Source organism: Solenopsis invicta, chromosome 10 (genome assembly GCF_016802725.1).
Source record: "Solenopsis invicta isolate M01_SB chromosome 10, UNIL_Sinv_3.0, whole genome shotgun sequence".
NCBI classification, from domain to species: Eukaryota; Metazoa; Arthropoda; class Insecta; order Hymenoptera; family Formicidae; genus Solenopsis; species Solenopsis invicta.
In genome coordinates this window covers 7,262,156-7,283,792 of record NC_052673.1, presented here as the reverse complement: position 1 = coordinate 7,283,792, position 21,637 = coordinate 7,262,156, and the positions used below count along the sequence as shown (strand labels likewise).

At 31.6% G+C, this 21,637-nt stretch overlaps 1 protein-coding gene across 1 annotated transcript; it reads right to left on the bottom strand.

Annotated features, from left to right (window-relative positions):
* Positions 1-312: 312 nt before the first annotated feature.
* Positions 313-21,179, bottom strand: LOC105204371 (G-protein coupled receptor Mth2). Its single transcript, XM_026138524.2, has 9 exons — positions 19,933-21,179; positions 15,428-15,778; positions 12,211-12,511; positions 11,349-11,577; positions 9,255-9,475; positions 9,107-9,185; positions 6,573-6,754; positions 5,586-5,769; positions 313-4,091 (listed from the first exon to the last, which is right to left on the bottom strand). The coding sequence occupies exons 1-9, from the start codon at positions 20,200-20,202 to the stop codon at positions 3,749-3,751; spliced, it is 2,160 nt and encodes a 719-aa protein (XP_025994309.2). The 5' UTR covers positions 20,203-21,179; the 3' UTR covers positions 313-3,748.
* Positions 21,180-21,637: the final 458 nt, after the last annotated feature.

The following is a 21,637-nucleotide window of genomic DNA, read 5'->3' as shown; positions in this document are numbered from 1 at the left end:
TATTAGGAACCTTTTTTTTTGAATTAGCAAAATCAGCAATTTTAATAAAAAAATTTCATATACAAAAAGTATATTTTCTATCGGTTGCCAACTTTTGGCGATAAAATTTTAATATATTTACTAAAATTTGGATATAAAAATAGGAAAAAATGGTATGATTTAAATAAATTATAAGCCTTTAAAAAAAAAGGTATTTCATAATAAGCGACTTTATTCCTACTCTTCTTCTTTTCAAAATCAATTTTTGTTTGTCAACATGCGATTTTTTTTTGCCGCCCAATTAGAAGGTATAAACTTTTGAAAACGTAGGAGTATAGAATACATATTATATACAGAGCCTCCTATAAAAAATAGCCAAATCGTATCCTGGTAAACCAAATTTAACTGAGTGAAAAAGTCTTGTGTCATTTTGCGATTTTCGCAATAGTTAACGAGTTTTAATTAAACCGAATAAAGGCAGCTGAATTCACCCGATCTAAACGCGAACCGCGGTGAAATGCGGCCGCCCAGCAATCGAGCTGCGAAGGCGCGCGGAAGTTTGTTGGGAGTTGTTGTTTATAAGCGGCATTAACTATGCAAGTGCAAAGCGTTGTACACACCTCCAAACATCTTCTCGTGTACTTAGCGACGATGACCGCTGGACGGTCATATCTCTGCGCGCGTTTACATTTAACGATAAGTTGAGCAAATTAGCCTATCTTTATGAATGAATAACTCGTTAATTATTGCGAAAATCGCAAAATGGTGTAGGAGATTTTAATTCAGTTTAATCTGCTCTACTTACATACGATCGCCGTCTTTTAAAAGACACCTTTTACGCATCTTTTTATAAGCTTAAAGTCAAAGTCAAAGTCAAAGCTTATTGAAAGCCTTTCAAATATATTCAGTTTATCTATGCTAGTAGCTTCAGTCTGTTAAAGAGCTATACTCCTATGCTTCAAAAGTTCATGACTTTTAACTGATATGTGTGTATATATATATATATTTCGGTAAAAAAAAAGTCGTACGTTAGTAAAACAAAAAGCGATTTCTAAGAGGAAAGATGGTACATAAAACCATCAGTTAAAATGTTTGAAATAATTTACTTTCTCTGTAATATTTTTATCAATGTCAAAATCGTCATTTTTAGGCCATTATACCCTATTTAATTATCTCCAAAGCTTGACATGATAGACAATATCTGCGATTAGATTTATGTTCAACGCACAAAATTATGTAAGAAATCGCTTATATAGTAATTCTCAAATACATTTTAACATCTTTAATTTCACAGGTTTGTGTTAATTGCAACAACAGCATACGTGCGGCAAATAAAATATACAATATTATTCTAATATTCACCCTCCGGAAAATATTGAAAAGTGTCTTGAAATTATCTCAAAAAAGAAAACTTTATTGTTATATTATTTGATTTGCTTATTGTTAGCGATGGGATTAAGTATCTTACAAGTAGGTTCGAATTTGAAAAGATTTCGAATTTTCTATGAGTACTTTGAAAGACAAGAGTATTACTTTCAAGTAGACTTGACCTTAGATTAATATACATCTTTTACAAATATTGTTAATCTCGTTTGGAATTTGAGGTTGACGAAAAATATTCTAGAGTAATTAGTACAATATCTAATTAAGACTTTCGTCAATTATTTGATCAGTCAAACGGAACATCTTATTGTAGGGAAAGTGTGGCAAGCCCTGACCGATAAAGTATTTGCGAATAGTAGAGAGAAGGGTTTTGCCCTACTCCTGCATGTCAGAAAAAATTTTACAAAATTCTACACAAATTTAAGAAATGTTTTAAAAAACAGAAAAACGATATAATTGAAACACTTTTCTAAATTACACGTAATTTTTGTAAATTTTTGTATTTTTGTTGTGCAATTTCTACAAATTTTTCAATAAAATTACGTCAAACTACAACATTTTACACATTTCTAAGTAGCTTATTTTGGTGGAAAACATTGATATGATTAATTACAAAGTTTTATTAAAAATAGAAATTTATTGAAATTATTAGTTTTTTTGGTATATGTAGATATATGTATTTAACTACTAAAATTAGCAAGTGTTCCAATTCTACCATTTTAACGTAGAATTTTGTAGAATTTTTTCCATCACGGTTATTATGTCGATAGGACCGATAGATCGATAAATCATACGAGTATTTACTTTAAGAAAAATTTTGTCTTCCTTTACATTATGTATTAAACTAATAACATAATTCTTAACGTTCTAGTGCTACTTATAAAAGATTTGATTCTTTACGACAACAAGTATTAATAAATACATTTCGAATTTTGCAGGTACTCATATGTAAGATTCGAAACCAACTGGTCAGAATCGATTACTTCAGAAGTACAATGTATGAAATATTATTTCTTATGAGTCCTAGAAGCATTATCGAATCCTAAAAAATGCTTAGATTTAATTTCAGATTTTTAAATACATATTGAATTTGATACTATCCCTACTTAACGTCAAGTTAAAAAAAAAAAACTATCTGAAAAATGTCTCTTAAAATGCGTCATGTATACTCAACAAACTCCTCTAATCAACAAAGTATTTTCTTAACAAAATACACAAAAGTGTATCATCAGGAACCATTCGATATTTAAATAATAACATTTTATACATATATGTATATACATATATATTTTATACATATACATATATCTACGTATATATATTTCATATATACGTTTACTAATTTTATTTATTGTAACATTATTCTTAACTTATGTGTCAGACATATCGTATGCAAAAATATCATTCATAATTTATGGTAACTAAAAATAATTTAAAATGCTTTGGTATTCTTACAAAGGAACACAATTAAGTGTTTTGTTTTGATTTCAATTCTTTCGATTTGGAAAATTAAAACATAAAAATAGAAGATTTTTAAAAATAAGTTTATGTTAAGGAATGAAATACTCCTTAGAAAATAAATCGATTTTTTTTTAAAAGTGCGTCACTCCCTTAACCTGCAAGGAAACACTTATAAAAAAATACATCTTCTTTATTTTTGTCGCTATTTTAATATTTCTAAAGTTTAATAAAATCAAAGAAAAACGCTTGCTTGTGTTCTTTTGTTAATGATGTTTTTTGGTGTAACTGCTACAACTCTAAATCTAATATTCGAAAAAATGTCCGCGATACAAAATAATATTGTTTCGAGAACTTTCCAGCAGATATTTCTGAGAGCCAAACATAGCAGATATGAATAGGTATGAGCTGATACAATAGGAAACTTTACGGTATATACAATCATGTCCTATGTCGCTTGACGTTCTATTCATGCCACTATTTGGATGACGCCAAATCTCCCAATCAAACACAATTATTTCTCCAGTCAGTTATCAAACCCTCGTGCTATCAAGAGAATAAAATTATATCAGAATAGCAGATTAATCTTGTTTGGAATATAATTCATTCATAATGACGAACAAGTAAAGCGTTATTACGCGTTATATGTAATTTATTAAAATACGCTCTCATTATTGAATACATTCTACTACTTAATAAAATATTGATAACAGGAAGGTTTCTATTTATTTTAACTGACGGAGACACGTATTTAAGATAATCACAAATTAGATAGATTGTAATTCGGAAAGGCGCAAAAATATACGAGTATGGTAAAAAGAAAGATCTCCTAATAGCATAGATTTTCTAAAGACGTCCATAGAACGTTCAAAGGATGTCGTGTGCTTTGTATAAATTATTCACACTAGACAGTCTCAATTATTATTTTTTAAGGTGTCGAACTAATTGCGAATGTAGTTAACGTACTGCTACTCATGCTTTTTCTAATTCTATAAGGATCATGTAAGGTTGTGGTCGCGTTGCCTGTCGGAGTCGGTTTTTTGTTCTTGATGTCTAATGCCAATCGCCTGCGAAGCGCTTGATAAACGCGACTCTTCAGGACAAAGAGAATGAAGATCAGTAGACCTTGGAGGCAATTGAAGACGTCGCTGGTGTAGAAGAACACGTGGTGCCAGTGCTCATAATTTAAATATTTTATCAGGAAGAACGATATCACCTCACAAATCCAGGACATTCCCATGACGATGAACAGTTTGACGTTCATGATAAATCTATCGAAAAATAATATAAATACAATCTTTTTATAAAATAAAATGTTACATAAAAGAAACTTTTAAATAAAACATACATAGAAATATTAAGGTAATATTTTGTCACTTTTGAGTTTCAAAAAAATTATCAAGTATTACATTTTTGACATTTTCTAATAGTTCGAACCTTGAGAGTGAGAGTGAGAGTGAGAGTGAGAGTGAGTGAGAGAGAGAGAGAGAGAGAGAGAGAGAGAGAGAGAGAGAGAGAGAGAAAGAGAGAAAGAACAAATTAAAGGTAACTTGCAAAAGTTTTTATTAATATATTTTAAACATGTTTTTTTTTTAAACATTTTTCATAATTGTTGCCACATACACAATAACTTCTCTAATTTTAATCCAATTGATTAAATATTTTTAGAAGAAATTTACAATATTGTTCTTTCTCATTTAACTTATCATCAAATAAAAATTCCAAGATTTTTGTTTTTATTTTTATGTTAAAACAAAATCTCGAAAAAAAAATGGAAAAATTCTATGTTCTTCAAAACTTTACCGTTTTTCCATAAAAATCAGTTTTTTAACTTGGTTGTAGGATAGATGAAAATTATATTTGTGTGAATTAAAAAAAATTTTAATGTTTTGATTTAAATAATTTCTACATCTTAAATCAAGAAAACAATAATCCGATATTCTTTTTGCCCATACAAATTTGCAAATAATTGTCAAAATTAATTTGTCTAATGTTTGAGAAAATTTATATAGATTCCCAGCAAATACAAAATTGCAGTTATATAAATGTAACAATATTAGTTATAATTTTCCAACAATGTAACTGTTACATAACACAGTCGTGATATTACGTATAAATCAGATATTAAAAAATTAATATACCAAATCTCAACTTAAATTAAAAAAAAAAAATTTTTTTTTTTAAAGAATACAAAATAGTAACAAAAACAAAAATACCTCCTTTGATAAATATACATAAAGTAATTACCAAATTTAATAGACATTAAAATCCATTTAATTTCTATTTTATTTATTATTTCTTGCGTTGGTTGTAGTACTAAAAAAGTTGTTTATCAAGCGTTTTCCATTTACCGGAAATGAATAGCGATAGTTATTTGCATTAGTGAGATCAAATTGTATTTGTTATTTTTAAAAAAGCATAAGCAACTAACCGCGACTATTCATAACTGAAGTTAATGGTGTATAAATGTTTTCGAACACGCGCACATTTTATTGCTGCATTTCAAGTTTTAGTTTTAACTGGAGAGTAATTCTCGTGCTTTTGCGTGGGTTGCGGTAGAACGATTTCGAGGAAGGGCATTCCAACGAAGGTGATAAAATCGATACCAAAAAGTCCAAAAACGCATGTAACCAAAATTTTACGTGCACTAACCGCAACTTTATTACCAAAGTATCTTTTTTTTATTTACAGTTGCATCCGAAAACAAGAAGGATATCGATGTTGTTGAGCTGACAAAAAAGCTGAGCCGACGAAAAAGCGCTCACCTCTTCCTGTCGGAGCGGAATCGTTTGCTTCTGGGATCCGTGGGATCTGCAGTTACCCTTTTTATCTCCGCTTTCACCTTATTGCAATACGTCGACGTGAGGATGAAGAACACCACGTTGGATATTAACAGAATCATCACCGGTCCAATGAAGAAAGTTAATTCGCCATAAGAATCTCGACTTTCTGTAACGTTTGTAATTAACATATTAAATAAAACTTCAATTAAAATATTAAAAATTTGTCACTCTACACAAAAAAAAATTATAACATAAATATGAAAATTGTTCTCCAGATTTGTGTTATACAAAAAAAAATTATAACATAAATATGAAAATTGTTCTCCAGATTTGTGTTATTTAATTATTTCGTTTTAATTAATGCTTTTCTTAAAACAAATATTAATTGACGTATTTCATATCATACAATTAAGAGACGTGATTGTGAATTAAAAAATATAATTCAGTAATAGGCTCTGATAACTCTATCTTCATTTTGTCTCGTGGAGATTGCTTATTAATTGAAAATTTTTTTTATTTGACCGTTATCGAATGCAATTACTTTGCAGATATAAGTAATACTTTATTACGCGAGCAGTTAGTTTAATTGCATTTTATATATCGAAAAGCAACGATGCCTGAATTTGCTCTAGCACGATCAATACGGTTGCTAAAGAAAGTTTTTAATTATCGGATAATTGCGGCACGATGATTACAGAAAGAAAACTTTACGTTTGCCTCCACCTTGATACGATCAACTTTGAATGCCAAATAAATTTTCAGATTGCATTTCATTTGGTATCAATTCTCAACTCCCTCTATTCCCAATGTATAAATTATAGTAACGAGGAGGAGGCGCAAAGAAATAACGCTGCGCCTAAGTCAGCTTTCGTTACGAGATCCGACATCTTTCCGAGAATTCCGTAATTAGCTTTGACAAATTCGAGTTAGGTCATCTGAGACAACAGTTATCTGTTGTAAGTGACTCACGTGTAAACCAACAGCTCCTATTGCCAATATCGGGCTGCAGACAATCTGGCAGGATATCCGTGCTATCAGCAATGATAGCGAAGATTGACACCAGGAAGGCGAAGCCCCACGCATATAAACAGTATAACAGAAATCTTTTCCTATGCTCACGCGCCTTCGTAATTGTACTGCCGCGTAAAACTCTGAGAAGATAAATCAACGTTATCGTTTTTATTACAAGATCGTCCACACAGGACTTGCAATTATATTTTAGCAACTTATACATTGCAATGGAATGTTTTAGAAACATTGTTAAGATGCAGATGTGCAATATATGATTTGAATAACGTTGCAGCAGTATTTTAAACATACTGTGAAAACAAACTGCCATGATTCTGTGTATAAATATTTGTGTATGAGTGCACATTTTCTGATTAATCAAGCTTATATTTTATACGAAAATCTTGTATTACATTTAAATCTATCGTAACTATTCATGTGAAGCTATTTTTGAAAATACTTGGTAATAACAATTTCTGAAATTTAAAAAAAAAGATTTTTAATCAAAATATTACTATTCAATTTTATACTTTTGCATTTACAAAAAAGTTTTAATACTAAATTTTAATGTAATTCTAACAAAGATATTTAAAAAAATTACAACGTTATTAAAATCACTAATAATTTAAGGAACATGATATACCATTGAAGAAAACGATTGTATAAATATAAATTTGCATTTACGCAATTATTAATATATTAATGCATATTATAATACTCATTTTACGTAATAGTACATATTAATATAAATCAATATAATATAATTAAAATAATGCGTTATTAATAGTGTATTATAAAGTTATTTATAAAATTATTTATTTAATTTTTTGATATTTGTATACATATTTCACAGATTGTTCAAATTAAAAACATCTTAATTATTAGATATGACATAACAACGTATTATTAAATATGCGCATTTTATTATGTTAAATATATTTGTTATGTTAATATTTTATTAAGTATATATTTTATGCTGTAATCTTGTATCGCAATATTTCTAAAGACAGCCATTTCACCGTTGTTACAATGTTACAGTAATATTGCAGCAACATTTTTGAAATATTGCAATGTTGTGATACAATATTTCTGTAATGTTTCTGCAATCTTTCTGTGCTGCATTGGTCAAGAAAGATGTTATCGCGCATATTGCAGAGTGCAATGTAATCCCGAGTACACAAAGGGATACAAATGTTTTTTCATTTTATTAAGTCAGCTGCGTTTCGGACTTTTATGTGCGTGTAACGTGCAAAGTATCCTATAAAGAATATAAAACACAGCTATCTTCAAATGAGAAGATATTTGTTTCTCTACGTCAAGGAACATGTTAATTTATAAAGTTCTAACATTCCAAGTATGTTTCTTTAGATGACACTTTTAATATTAATCAAACAATAAACAAGGAAAACTAAAATTAAAGATGAGTGACACTTGAATGTCAATTATTGTCACATCGAAGACTGACGCACACAATTCGATTCATCACGAAGTCGTTCTTAATTCGAGGAAATCCATCGATTTGGGACTCAACTGTAAAATTCCGCGAATGCCGCATGAATATCACATGATTTACTTTTTGACCTCCGCGGGGAATGAAGATCGTAAAAAAAAGTACGTAAGAAACGGGCTCATGGAATTTCCGATCGAGAGAGCGCACAGCTAGCCAGCAAGCATTAAGATATACTAGCATCGTCGCCACGATGTGTGTGGGAAATCTATTTTCTCTGTATATTTACAAATCTCGTAGCTAGAATAGCGTCTTGAACACACAAACGTTCGTAACCGGCAAGAAACGACAGACGAGATACGTACAGTTCCAAGCAATTGTCAGGTCGTTCTTGGGCACAATGTGTCCCGAAGTTATTTTTCTTTATAATAAAAATGTGCGAGTATTTATTTTCGACGGTATTTATCTTCCCCGAGACATTTTGTCCATATTTCTCTGTGATACTTCTCGATTGCAATGTTGATCTGTTGAAAGAAAAATATTTAGGATTTCGTTTATATTAAAAATATTTAATAAAAAGTCTTTTTATTCTGAAAGATTTCTTGATCTCACGGTAAACTGAATATTTTCCTGCGTGTTATACACATAGTGTCGGCGCTATATAAAACGCGTTGAGTCATTTCAATGTTTAATGTTTGGCAATGTATATTTTTTTTATGTACCGGCATATATAGAATACAATGAATTCGTGAAGAAGCGTATTGAGGCGATCACGATGATAGAAGGGTTAATGGCGAGACATATTTTATGAAAGGTCAACGAGGCAATTGAGATAGCATTGAGACAACCATCTGATAAATGAGATAATACAATTTTGTGCAATGAGAAAACTTCATAAAATTATTAAAGAAGATCGCCTAATTCATTCAATAATCATCAAAGAGGGACGATTATTGATTTTTCGCTAGAGAGTACTACGTCACGCCATTTACCCAGTATATCCTCGATTATCTCCCTTTACCCGATCGCGTGATCATGTTTGACTTACCCAAAAGTCCACCATATGTCGAAGCACATGACGTTAAGCCAAGAAAATGCCGATAGAAAAGAAAAAAGCATGATGTAAGCTGGAAAAACATTTTTCTTTTTTCATTTCTTTAATGTCATTCGTATATGAAATATTTCCTAGTACAAACCTAAGACTTTGCACGTAGTTATATTTTGTTCCTCGAACCCGTCGATAGGCGTGATCCAGGTGATAACGGGCAAGCAGGTGAAGGCCAGGAGGAGGCTGATCACGTGGCACATGAGCGTTTTACCGTGAAGATTCTGCAGACTCGGCAGGCACACGTACACCAGCAGGGTCATCAGCAGGAAGGCACAGCTGGTGATCTGCAGGGCGGTGTTCATCCGCCACCTGTCAGCGTGGAGTGAGAAACACATGCATTTCGTGTATTTCATATTTTGCTGAATGCACGCGCGCGACATTGTTTATATGACGCCTGTAAGATTGACTCGTACCGACGTTATTTTTACCAATTTCACGGACATTGATAAACGCCTCTCTTTGCGCGGGGTACACAACTAAAACGTTTACTGCTCTCGAACACTGGGCATCGTCTATTGTGCTATAGCGCTCCGGCACGCTACGTTTGTTTGACTTCGCGAAGTTTAAACAAATCAAGCCTGCCGAGTTTCACCAAATTTGACAGAATTTGCGGTGGAAGAGATGGGAGCCTGAATGCATAGAAATGCTCCCCAATACTATGCGCCAATGGTGATCTAATGCAACGCGTTCGCTTTAATTCCTAGAAACTCAACACGAGCGCATACTTTTCCGAAACAGCTTTCCCGATATCACAAAGCGTTTCCACAATATTTACACTCAATGCAATCTCTCTGCACAGTCGCACCGACCAACCCGCACAACACGGAATATTCTAGCAATGTTTTCAACGTTTCTGCAAATATTATTTGAAATATTGTAACATGGATGCAATACTGCCGAAGTGTTCTGTGCTAAATGGGAAAGCTGTCCTTTATGGAAAAATAATATTGGACTCTCAAAAAAATTATTGAAAATTTATTACATCCTGCAAACGATTTCCCTATTTTGCGTACATGTTTCGTCATAATCAACCGAATAACTGTGTGGACGAGAAGCGTTTTGGAAGTTTTCTGGAGGTAAATTTCCAATCGGAAAAGAGAGGATATAATTGCACCGGATTCCTCGAAACTGACAAAAGACTAAGAACTTCGAATTTTCAAGCAATGAGTCAGAGAAACAACAAATGTTGGTTCAAATGTAACTAAATAATGGTTATATTGATGTCGATAATATGCCTTGTTCTCGAAAAATCCGAAATAAACTGGAGATTCATGATAGAGTCGAATTATTAGGTGGATAACAAGAGTCGATCCTAAGACTTTTTCTAGTTCGGAATTTGGGAGAGCCAATCCCTTCCTCTTTGAAAACCTGTACATAAACCGTAAGTCTTTGAAACCCGTTCTCTCTTTTTCTGTTTCTTCAGACTGCTCTCGCGGCCTTCGTACTACAATGCAGTCCTTAACCTCGGGTGAGATATTTTTAGTTAGATTCAGTGTGCGAATTTGTTTCGAATGGCGAAGGATCGATTCTGTGATCACATCTTGGACCTTCATGCGGCTACCTGATGGAAACTTTTAGCTAAACTAACTCTCCTAAGGACAGTAAGTCTCCAAGCGTTTTCCTTTATCATTTAGGCAATTCGCGCGTTTTCCTTTATTTTCTACAAAATCAATTATACCCGGACATCTATAAAAATAACATCTTAAAAATAAAAAATGTTGGTCTAGTCTCGAATTAAAAGAATTGAATTTCCTGAATCAAATTTGAACAATCGCTAAACTCGTGGAAACAGGAATCATAGTGTCCTATTAGCACGCTGACCCATATTCTAGAGTCACAAAAGTGCGTGACACACACTTGATAACACACTTTCTCGTAACACGCATTCTACTACAGCATGTTTGCGAGAAAAAGTTTTGTTGCGTTATCTCCCCCCCCCCCTCTTTATCACTCTATAAATCCCATCGGTCCCGTTTAAAGATTTCTTCTAGGGCTGGACGTACCAACCAAATGAAAAAACAATCGTAGTCTTTAATGTCCAATAATTTTTTTGCACGTCTAATAATATTTTTCCATAAAGGATGCGTATAGTCTCTAATGGTTAAAATTCACAAGTGTAATTATTATAAAGTTATCGTGCGAATAATATTATATAGTTGAAGAAAATAGAAATAATATGTACCTTGAAACTGAAATTTCTTTTGCTGGAGCGTCGAAGCATATGAAAAAATATAAGCTCTGATCGAATTCCGATATGTTGTAAAAGATGTCCATGCAGTACCTGCTCTGGTCATACAAATCATAATTCTTGATGGAGACATGTCCCCTTGACGTCAGAAACCATTCTTCCTCCCTCGGATCCGTGGGATACATGCCGTACTTACATGGCTTCCCAATCAAGACTCCATAATCTAAACAATCAAAGAGAAGACTATTAATTCCGTTTCTTCGTGCAAAGGATTCCCGTCGACAACTTGTTGTAATTGTTATTGATTACACAGTTAAAAAGAATCACCAAAACAAGATAAGTCATTTTCTATAGTTTTTTGAATGTTGAATATGAATACAATTTTCACGTTGCTTTTCATGACAATGTAATATTAATTTAAATATAAATAAGAAATTTTGAGAAATTTGCAGCAAAAGTTGCGCAAAATGTAAAAAGTGCTTTTTTGCAACTTCAATTGTAGGTTGGCAAAAATTGTAAGTTTTCTATGTAAATGAAAGATTTTGCTTCGTATGAAAAAATGTGCGACTTTCATTTACATAGAGAAAGAATGACATGACTTTTGACAACCTAATAAATTTTCTAAAATTGTAATGCAATAAAGCAATTTGAAAACTGGATTCGTAGCAGCCAAAAAGCTATAGAAAATAATTAACCTTGTTCTGGTGTTAAAAAAAAATCACTTTTTGTTGAACTGTGTGGATCAATAGATTTCATTAATGATAAAATAGAAATAAAATAAGGATACAAAGTTATTTAAAGTAAAGTTAAATTTTTTTAGAAAGCAATAAAAGCGTTTAAATATCATTACCAGTACCTTTGGTCGTGTCGAAAGCTGACGATTTCGTTTGATTCACAGCATTTGCGAGAGCCTCGTGAAACTCGGTCGGTTCGTTGGGTACAGCGAGTTTATTGCATCCCTGGATGTAAAAAAACTCATTTTCGGCGCAGCACTTTCTGATGCAGGCGTTCGTGTCGCAAAATTCCGGATCGTTGCAGACGCGTGCTACCAGTGTTCGATCAGACGCAAAATCCGGCGTCATGTCAAGGCAAACGTTATCCTCGGTAACCAAAAGTTCCTCTTTGACGTTTCTATTCTTGAACACTGGAACCATGACCTGCCAAGTTATTTGATTCATCTACTGTTGTTTTAATTCGTACCCACAAAGTAACGATTGTTTTTGTAAATTATTCAACCTGAGATGTTTAACAAATTGTTATTCTAAAAAATATCTAGTGATACATCTATAACATAAGATTTGTAACATCTGTTAAGAAATCCTTGAATATACATTCAAAAGTAGAAAGATGCGTTTTTAAATTCTTAAGAAGTTATTGATACTGTGTCTCAGTTGGTTAATTTCAAAATATGTATGAGAAATAATTGATTAATTAAATAATGCTTCAATAAAAATTTTATGTAAGGCAAACTCGCTTATTATGGGATAGATTGCTAATAGTAACGAGGTTTCTGCCACATTAATAAACGCATGTGGTTGGTATCATCATGAACTTATTACTCTTCGGGTAAAATCTATTTAGTTGAAAATTCATTATTAGATAATGCGTACCATCGTTGAAAACAAAATTTTTGAAATTAGATGTCAAGATTTATTGAAATGAATCTTGTTTTTTAAAAATTAAACCTTGTTTATTATGAAATAAACAAATATTTGATAATAAATTTGGCATGCAGTGATAAAGTCGTATTAATAAAAAAAAAAAAATACAGGATTAATAAAAAAAAATACGGGATGATTTGTTCATTTATATAAATATAAATATGAGATTTGGTGATCGTAAAACCGTAAAACGTGGAACTCATAATATGAGACATTGAAGAATTCTCATTTATTATTGCATATTCTGACTTCGAGAGCTTTACAAAATGCTATAATAAAGTTTCTTATTCAGGACTTTTGAATTATAAGGCTTGAAAGTTATGATTTTCAGCATTAGTACTGAGACTTCAAAGTAAATTTTGAAGAGAATAGATTTTGGAGAAAAATGTTACATACAAAAATTTTTGAATACTAAAAGAGCCGTTTGATTGGTTAAGTAGATTCTGAGTCTGGAGCCTAATTTGAACCTAGACAAGGGTCCAAGTCCGATAAAACCCATCTCATATAAAAAAAACCTTTGTGTCTCATATTAGGAACCTTTTTTTTTGAATTAGCAAAATCGGCAATTTTGATAAAAAAAATTTCATATACAAAAAGTATAATTACTATCGGTTGCTAATTTTTGACGATAAAACTTAAATATACTTACTATAATTTGGACATAAAAACAGAAGTTAATGTTATAAATTAAACAAATTATAAGCTTTTAAAAAGAGGTATCTCATAACAGGCGACTTTACCATGTCTGTTAAGTTAGCACCCCCACCACAAAAAACCGAAACGCCACCTATGCCAAAATTAAGTGCTTTTTATGTGCTAATTATGTACCCAATTTGAAATTTTTGTGCTCGAGCGGTTTAGCAGGAAAATGAGATTGAAGGTGGGGATGCCAGCTTAACGTTAAGCCAGCACCCACTCATATAAATAATTAATAAAATAAAAAAATAAATACACTAGAATTAAGTGCTTTTTATGTGCTTTTCAACGATATATAAATAAATGTTCGTACTCAATCTCTTCGACCAGAAAATCGTTCAGAAAGTACAAATACACACTAATGGAACAAGAGTAAAGTACCAGAAAAAAAACAATTCTGAAATCGATTATAGGCTTAAAATATTCTCCTATTTATGTGCTTTTAAAATATGCAAGACAAGGTTTTTGTGCTCAACCCCTTGATCGAAAAACCGACCCTGAAGTGAGCACCCCACCGTTCACCTACAAGAGTAAACTACCAGAATTTACTGATTTACCTATAAGTATATAATTAATACTTAAAACGTCTAAATTAAATACCGCATATATGCAAAATTTAAACAAAAAAAATCTAGATCGTAAGCTTAATACAATGTCTGCGTTTCCACCAAAACTTTACTCTTGTACCGGAATGATAGGGTGCTCACTTCAGGGTCGGTTTTTCGATCAAGGGGTTGAGCACAAAAATCTTGTCTTGCATATTGCGAAAGCACACAAATAGAATAATATTTTAAGCCTACAACCAATTTCAGAATTGCTTTCTTTCTGGTAGTTTACTCTTGTAGGTGAACGGTGGGGTGCTCACTTCAGGGTCGATTTTTCGATCAAGGGGTTGAGCACAAAAATCCTGTCTTGCATATTGCGAAAGCACATAAATAGACGAATATTTTAAGCCTACAACCAATTTCAAAATTGCTTTCTTTCTGGTAGTTTACTCTTGTAGCTGAACAGTGGGGTGCTCACTTCAGGGTCGGTTTTTCGATCAAGGGGTTGAGCACAAAAATCTTGTCTTGCATATTTTAAAAGCACATAAATAGAAGAACATTTTAAGCCTATAATCGATTTCAGAATTGTTTTTTTTCTGGTACTTTACTCTTGTTCCATTAGTGTGTATTTGTACTTTCTGAACGATTTTCTGGTCGAAGAGATTGAGTACGAACATTTATTTATATATCGTTGAAAAGCACATAAAAAGCACTTAATTCTAGTGTATTTATTTTTTTATTTTATTAATTATTTATATGAGTGGGTGCTGGCTTAACGTTAAGCTGGCACCCCCACCTTCAATCTCATTTTCCTGCTAAACCGCTCGAGCACAAAAATTTCAAATTGGGTACATAATTAGCACATAAAAAGTACTTAATTTTGGCATAGGTGGCGTTTCGATTTTTTGTGGTGGGGGTGCTAACTTAACAGACATGACTTTACCCTATACATGTTTCTGAAAATCAAAAATTAATCTTGTTTTTGTTCATTTTATAATATTACAATTGTTTTTCTCATTTTAATTATTACTCATCAATTATTGTTTGTCAATTTTAAAACAATTAAATTCTTAAAATATTCAAAATAATCGTTTTATAAATAAAAGATTATGCAATTGTAAGAAGTTTAGAAATTATCTTAACTTATAAATTTTTATTTCGTTTTGCTCACCGAATATGCATTATTCCGTAGGAAGACATCGTTTTCATTAATTTTATAGTCGACGATTGCTCCTTTGCACGTGGGTGGACCTTCGGTAGCTACCATCACAAGTTCAGCGTCAACAGATCTATTTAACAAAAATCCTACAAGGTTCTCTGATTCGCTCAATTGGCTCACGCAAGCCTTTGTGCGGCTGTCAAATACTGTATCGCGAGGGCAACATTTTCTGATGTCTACGAGCTGTGGAAAGGATGCATTAATTGCTTTCACCCATCGGTCTTTGTTCGATCGACAATGAACGACTATTACGATACTCTCTCCAGTTATTTGTTCGTGAAGTATCTCGAGACAAGCTGGCACCTACAAACAATTTATTAAATTGATAAACAAGGTTTACTCAATTTTAACGATGTTATATTTAAACGTTGTTTCATATAATCGTTGTTCCAATTGATGCGTTTCACATAATCGATTATATAGGGTGAAATATTATTCTAAAAATAATATTTTTCTGAACACCAGTCTCCTATAATATTTAGAATGATTTTCGTGATTCAAAATATTATAGCTAATTTCTAAAAAAAAAATAAAATATGATTGTTTTTCCTACTTTAACTTTTTATTTCAAATAGTAATTTTTGAGATATTATGATTTAAAAACCAGGCTAATCGCAAACTATATTTAGAAAGTCGCATGTCCGTAAATCGTGCAAAGTTTTAATGAGCACGTGATATGTCATCCCATTCCTAATTGACCTGCTTTAAGGGTATTAGGGTATTTAAAGGTATTAGGCATATACAGGGTGCGAGAAAAGTTCCGGGACGGCGAAATATCTCGAAAACTAAGCATTTTAGGAAAAAGTGTTTCAGACAAAAGTTGTAGGGTTTAAAAAGATCTATTTACTGATCTTATCAGTTTGACCTTGGATGGCGTCGCCAAGGTCAGATCGAAATTACATTAACTTTTTTAAATGGAACATCTAACTTTTTATTGCATATTCTTGTAGCTTATCTCGAGACCTTTCCAAAACATTACAAGAAAGTTTATTTTCGTTGAGTACTTTCCGAGTTGTGAGGCTTGAAAGCTACAATGTACTGTAGTGTGGGTCCAGCCACTCTTGCCTTAACTGGCCGGACACACGCCACACTTGCCTTAACCGGCCGGACACACGCCACACTTGCCTTAACTGGCCGGACCCACACGCCACTCTTGCCTTAACTGGCTGGACCCACACTACAGTACACTGTAGCTTTCAAGCCTCACAACTCGGAAAGTACTCAACGAAAATAAACTTTCTTGTAATGTTTTGGAAAGGTCTCGAGATAAGCTACAAGAATATGCAATAAAAAGTTAGATGTTCCATTTAAAAAAGTTAATGTAATTTCGATCTGACCTTAGCGACGCCATCCAAGGTCAAACTGATAAGATAAGTAAATAGATCTTTTTAAACCCTACAACTTTTGTCTGAAACACTTTTTCCTAAAATGCTTAGTTTTCGAGATATTTCGCCGTCCCGGAACTTTTCTCGCACCCTATATATATATATATATATATATAAAATACCAATTTCTTTTTTCTATCTACAGATTAGCAATAAATACTGTATAAAAAAGTAAATCTAGATGAGTTTTTATTTCTTTGCAATTGATTCATAAAGAAAAGCTTTATTTTTGCAGCAATTTGAATGCCTAATTCTCTTAAGCTATTATGTTATATTATAAACAAAAATTTATAAATAGCTATTTCACGTAATTTTTTGAGAACTTTTTTGCTATAGTATTTTGAGTCGCGAATTTCAGGACACCCTGTATAACTGGGATAGTATAGTCTAATTGCATCATGCGATGATAATAGTTATTATCTACCATAAAAATACCATCGAGAAAATAAATTCTTAAGTGTGGAAATGTGTTATATTTTTTATAAACTATGTTACTGGATATATGAATTGAAAAAGCATTTAGCCATTTTCCTATCATTTGTGAAAAAATTGAATATTAAAAGCGAGATCTTTTATTTAAGTTTTTTTTATTGTAAAAAAAATTAAAATAATCCTTTGTGCAGATTTCTATTTATTTTTGTCATTTTTCATTATACATTCTTGTGAAAAAATGAGACACACCTAAATATACTCGGACAAATTGAAGGAGCGGTTAATATTGAATGAGGGAGTGGTTATATATTAAAGATTGCGAGTATTTGTAAAACGAAAACAATTAGCATAATTTACATAACTAAAATGAATAAATAATATTACTTAATTATAAAAGAAAGTATCTGTTATTCTATAAATTACGTGTTTTATTATAAGTTTTTATTATATGTTCTATTATACACGATTGGAAAAACTGTGTTAAATTTAACATAAATTACATGTCCTAAACAATTTACTCGAAATTTTGTGTTAATTTAACATAATCTGAATGTGTTAAATAATAACGTTAATATTGCGTTAATATCTCAACAAAAAAGAAACGTAATCTTAATCGAAATTTGAAGTTAGTTGTGTGTACAACTTTTAATTAACTACTTTCTCATTAATTATTAACCACTCCTTCCATTTGCCCGAGTATAATTTTTATGACGAAATTAACAGAAGAATAGTAAAAAGGTATGGCACAATTATCTCCACTTCTGTTACAGTGTAATACTTTTAATGTAAATTTTAACAAATACAAAATGTCAAATTATAAACATGATTTAAAAAATATGTTATAATATTTTAACATATTTTTTAAATCATTTTCACAATTTTACATTTTATATCTGTCAAGTTTCGTTAACATAGCAGACATGTGAAATTTATTTAAATTTATACATAAATATATACATTATTTAACATAAAAACTTTAACCAGCAAATTTTTTCACAAAAGTACATAAATTTTCCAACAGTGTAGAAAAGGAAACCGCATTTTTCTTTTTATTGCTTTATTAAAGATACTTGAGTTTTATCTTATCGAGTACTAAGGTATGTACTTTTCTTCCTAACAATAAAAATAAAGAAAATTAGGACAAAATTAGAGAAAAATAAACAATATTACTTAAAAAATATTTTTTTTTTTACTTTTTTTTATATTTTGTATATCCAATAACAAATTTTATTTTATTTTTTTATTAAAAACACATTTTTCTTTCTATATATATATATTTTTTTTTTTTGTTGTTGTTGTTGAAAACTTGATTTCCATCTCGTCAATCATCAAAGTATTACAGTTCATCATAACAATAAAAGCAAAAAATATTTAAATTAAATAAAACACAATTGGAATTAAAATATTACTTTATTTTGAAAAAGATTGTATTATCTGTTTTATATTAAATTTTCTATTATAAATTTTTATTACGCATTTACTAAAGAAATATCTTTCTCTTTATACTTTTTCTTTAAGGCAGTTGATTTCTACCTTGTCAACCAAAGCATCGTGGTCTTTTAGTAAAGAGGATCAATTCAATAGAGAAAAATCATAAATACTGCGCATCGTTTTTGAATAATAATTCTTAAAAGAAAATTAAAAACACGTATACAAATTAGTGATTTTGATCAGATATGATATAGCAATGTTTACACTATTTAATATTGCTTTGTATTTTGTAATAATTAATATTTTCACAACATAGCTTGAAAAGAACATTTAAGAAATTAAGTCTTAAAACTGTCACAGTAAACAATAATGTAAACATTGCGGAATTCAGACAGCCCTGTAGGGGAGGAGTTAACTATAAAAGAAATTGATAAACTTAATAATAACATATGTTTTTGTACATTAAAAAATAAAGTTTATAAAAATAAAATGTTAGAATTAAACTTTTTCATTTTACACGTTTTTTTTTTTTGCTTATTAGTGTATATGTGAACTTGTCGTGCTCAATGCTATTTTTCCTACCTTAATGTATCAAAAAAAGTAAAGAAATTATGAAATATCTGTATAATATTGTAATCTGTACACAATTGAAGATTTTGTAGTTATTGTCTATTTCCACGAAAAGATAAACCGATTTATGCTGAACAATAATTTTAAATACCAAACCGCACTGCAAGAAAAATATGAATGAGGAAAGTATGAACAAATAGTTTTAGAAAGATATAAACACATAATATATTCCAATATTATTAATTACAATATTATTAATAGTGAATATATGTATATTTATATTTGAACTATGCAATTTGCATAATAAAATTGTGCAAATTTTAATTTCTTGTTTTTCAAAAATTCGTTTTTAGCAGACGTTACATAAAACGAAGCCATGAATATATGAACTATAGGTTTTTATTTCTTTAATTATTTTTAGTTAAGCAAATAATGTTCTTATTAATATTAATACAGTACAATCTCAAGTTGCAAGCTGACGTGATTTATTGTCATTTTTATATCAAAACGTCGTTAAAGACGTTATGACATAATATCTGTAAATAATGTCAGCTCGCTATCTGGTTTCTTAAAAATAAGGAGATGTCACTTTAAGAGGTCTTTGCCGGTATTGATGACTTTTCTCTAATTATAATTTACCTCTAAAAAATTGTTAGACTTGAGATCGTTGAGTGGCGTTGTCATAAGATCCTCTGATTTATCGCACTGAGGAATTCCTTGGAACTCTGCAGTGATATTCCAATAGTTAACGTAAAGCTCTCTCGCGTTCTTCGGTACTGAAACGCACTCTACGGTGGAATATCCTGAGAAAATCTCTCCTGGCGGGCAACATTTTGCCAGGTGTGACTCCGACGACGTTTTTATCAGGGATAATGTCAGACCAAGCAAAACGAGCCTAATCGTGGACATAATTACGTAAAAATATAAATTACTCGTTTATTAAAAGCAAACGATCTCCCCTTATTATTATCCCTTCTTTGAACATCCTTCAATGTTTTGTTCAACAATGTCCAAATTGCTACTCGCTGATTATCACTTCCATCACTTTACAATTACGTTTCAAAACTGCAACTGTGGTTTTCATTTTATCCATGCGTCATTTCTTCTTTCTTCTTTGTACATTTTTCTCTCTTTTTCTCCCTCATTTCAGTAAAAATATAATTCACGTATCGCCGATTGGTCTTTCCTTTCTTCAAAAAGAATTTCTTCCGACCTTCCTCTTTGCTCTTAGATTATTTGAAATAATATTTAAGTTAATTTTAAGTTCTTTTAAATACGTGTTTAAATCTGTGCTCTGAAGTTTTATGCAGATTAATACTTGCACTCGATTCTACTTCCTTGTTTACGTTTCGTCTCTTCTTTTGTCTTAAATTGCGTTTACGTCTGCAGATTTGAACAGTTGGCGGTCATGTGAATGCTATTAGCGTTCGCGTAGAACGGAAATAGTTGCTATTTAATGCTTGAGTTATTATCCTCGCATGCGAATCATTCTACGTAGAAATTTACACCGCAAAAATTTCAAATTAAATTATCGTGTTATCTTTGTAAATAATCAAGGAACTTTTGGCCGATCGATTTTACAGTCCTGCCCGAGGCTACATCGCTATTAATGTGATTATACTTCGCACTGTTTCGCGCGCGAGATGTGTGCGATGAACGCGAACGCACGGCTGGGACTGCCGTTCATACGCGCTTCTCTATGTGACTCAACCGTACGAATCAGCACGAGAAGTGAGAGACGCTTCAACTGTAACGCCTCAGCCTACACCGGATGCACCGAGAAACGCTCGCGCGAAGAGGATGCCATTTCCACGACTGTTCGATCTTTCGTCTTTCTCTGTGTTTCTCTCCTCTTCGCATCTTTTCTTCTCTCTTCCTCCCTCCACCTCTTATTCTGTCTCTCTCTCTCTCTCTCTCTCTCTCTCTCTCTCTCTCTCTCTCTCTCTCTCTTTCTCTCCATTCCCTCTCCTTTGGATCATTCCGCTCGTTTACTCACTCATTCACTCATACGTAACCCTCCCACTTCTGGTTTTTCCCTCTACAGTTTTTTTCCTCTTCCATACTATACTTTTCCTTTTTTTTTAATGGATTCCTCAGATTCCTCGAGTTTCCACTTGTCGTTTGTCTACTTAGCATTCCCTTGGAAGGGTCTTGGACTATTATAGCCTGAGATTTCCCGAGATTACTTCGCAAAACGACGTTAGCTTGATCGACAAAATGTTCTTATTAGTACATAAAATATTCTGCCATAAAATATTTGTGACATTTCCAATAATTATTATTATTTGTTATTATTTTTTAGATACTTTTAACAATGAGCTAAAGTTCCTTTTTTTATAACTGA

What these genes read in the sequence shown, in the direction of transcription:
- LOC105204371 (XM_026138524.2), bottom strand. Translation starts at nt 20,202, where the DNA reads ATGTCCACGATTAGGCTCGTTTTGCTTGGTCTGACATTATCCCTGATA. An exon ending in AAAGAAATTTCAGTTTCAAG is followed by an intron (nt 9,476 to 11,348) that starts GTACATATTATT and finishes CCACGCTGACAG; the next exon opens with GTGGCGGATGAACACCGCCC. An exon ending in AACTACGTGCAAAGTCTTAG is followed by an intron (nt 9,186 to 9,254) that starts GTTTGTACTAGG and finishes ATGTTTTTCCAG; the next exon opens with CTTACATCATGCTTTTTTCT.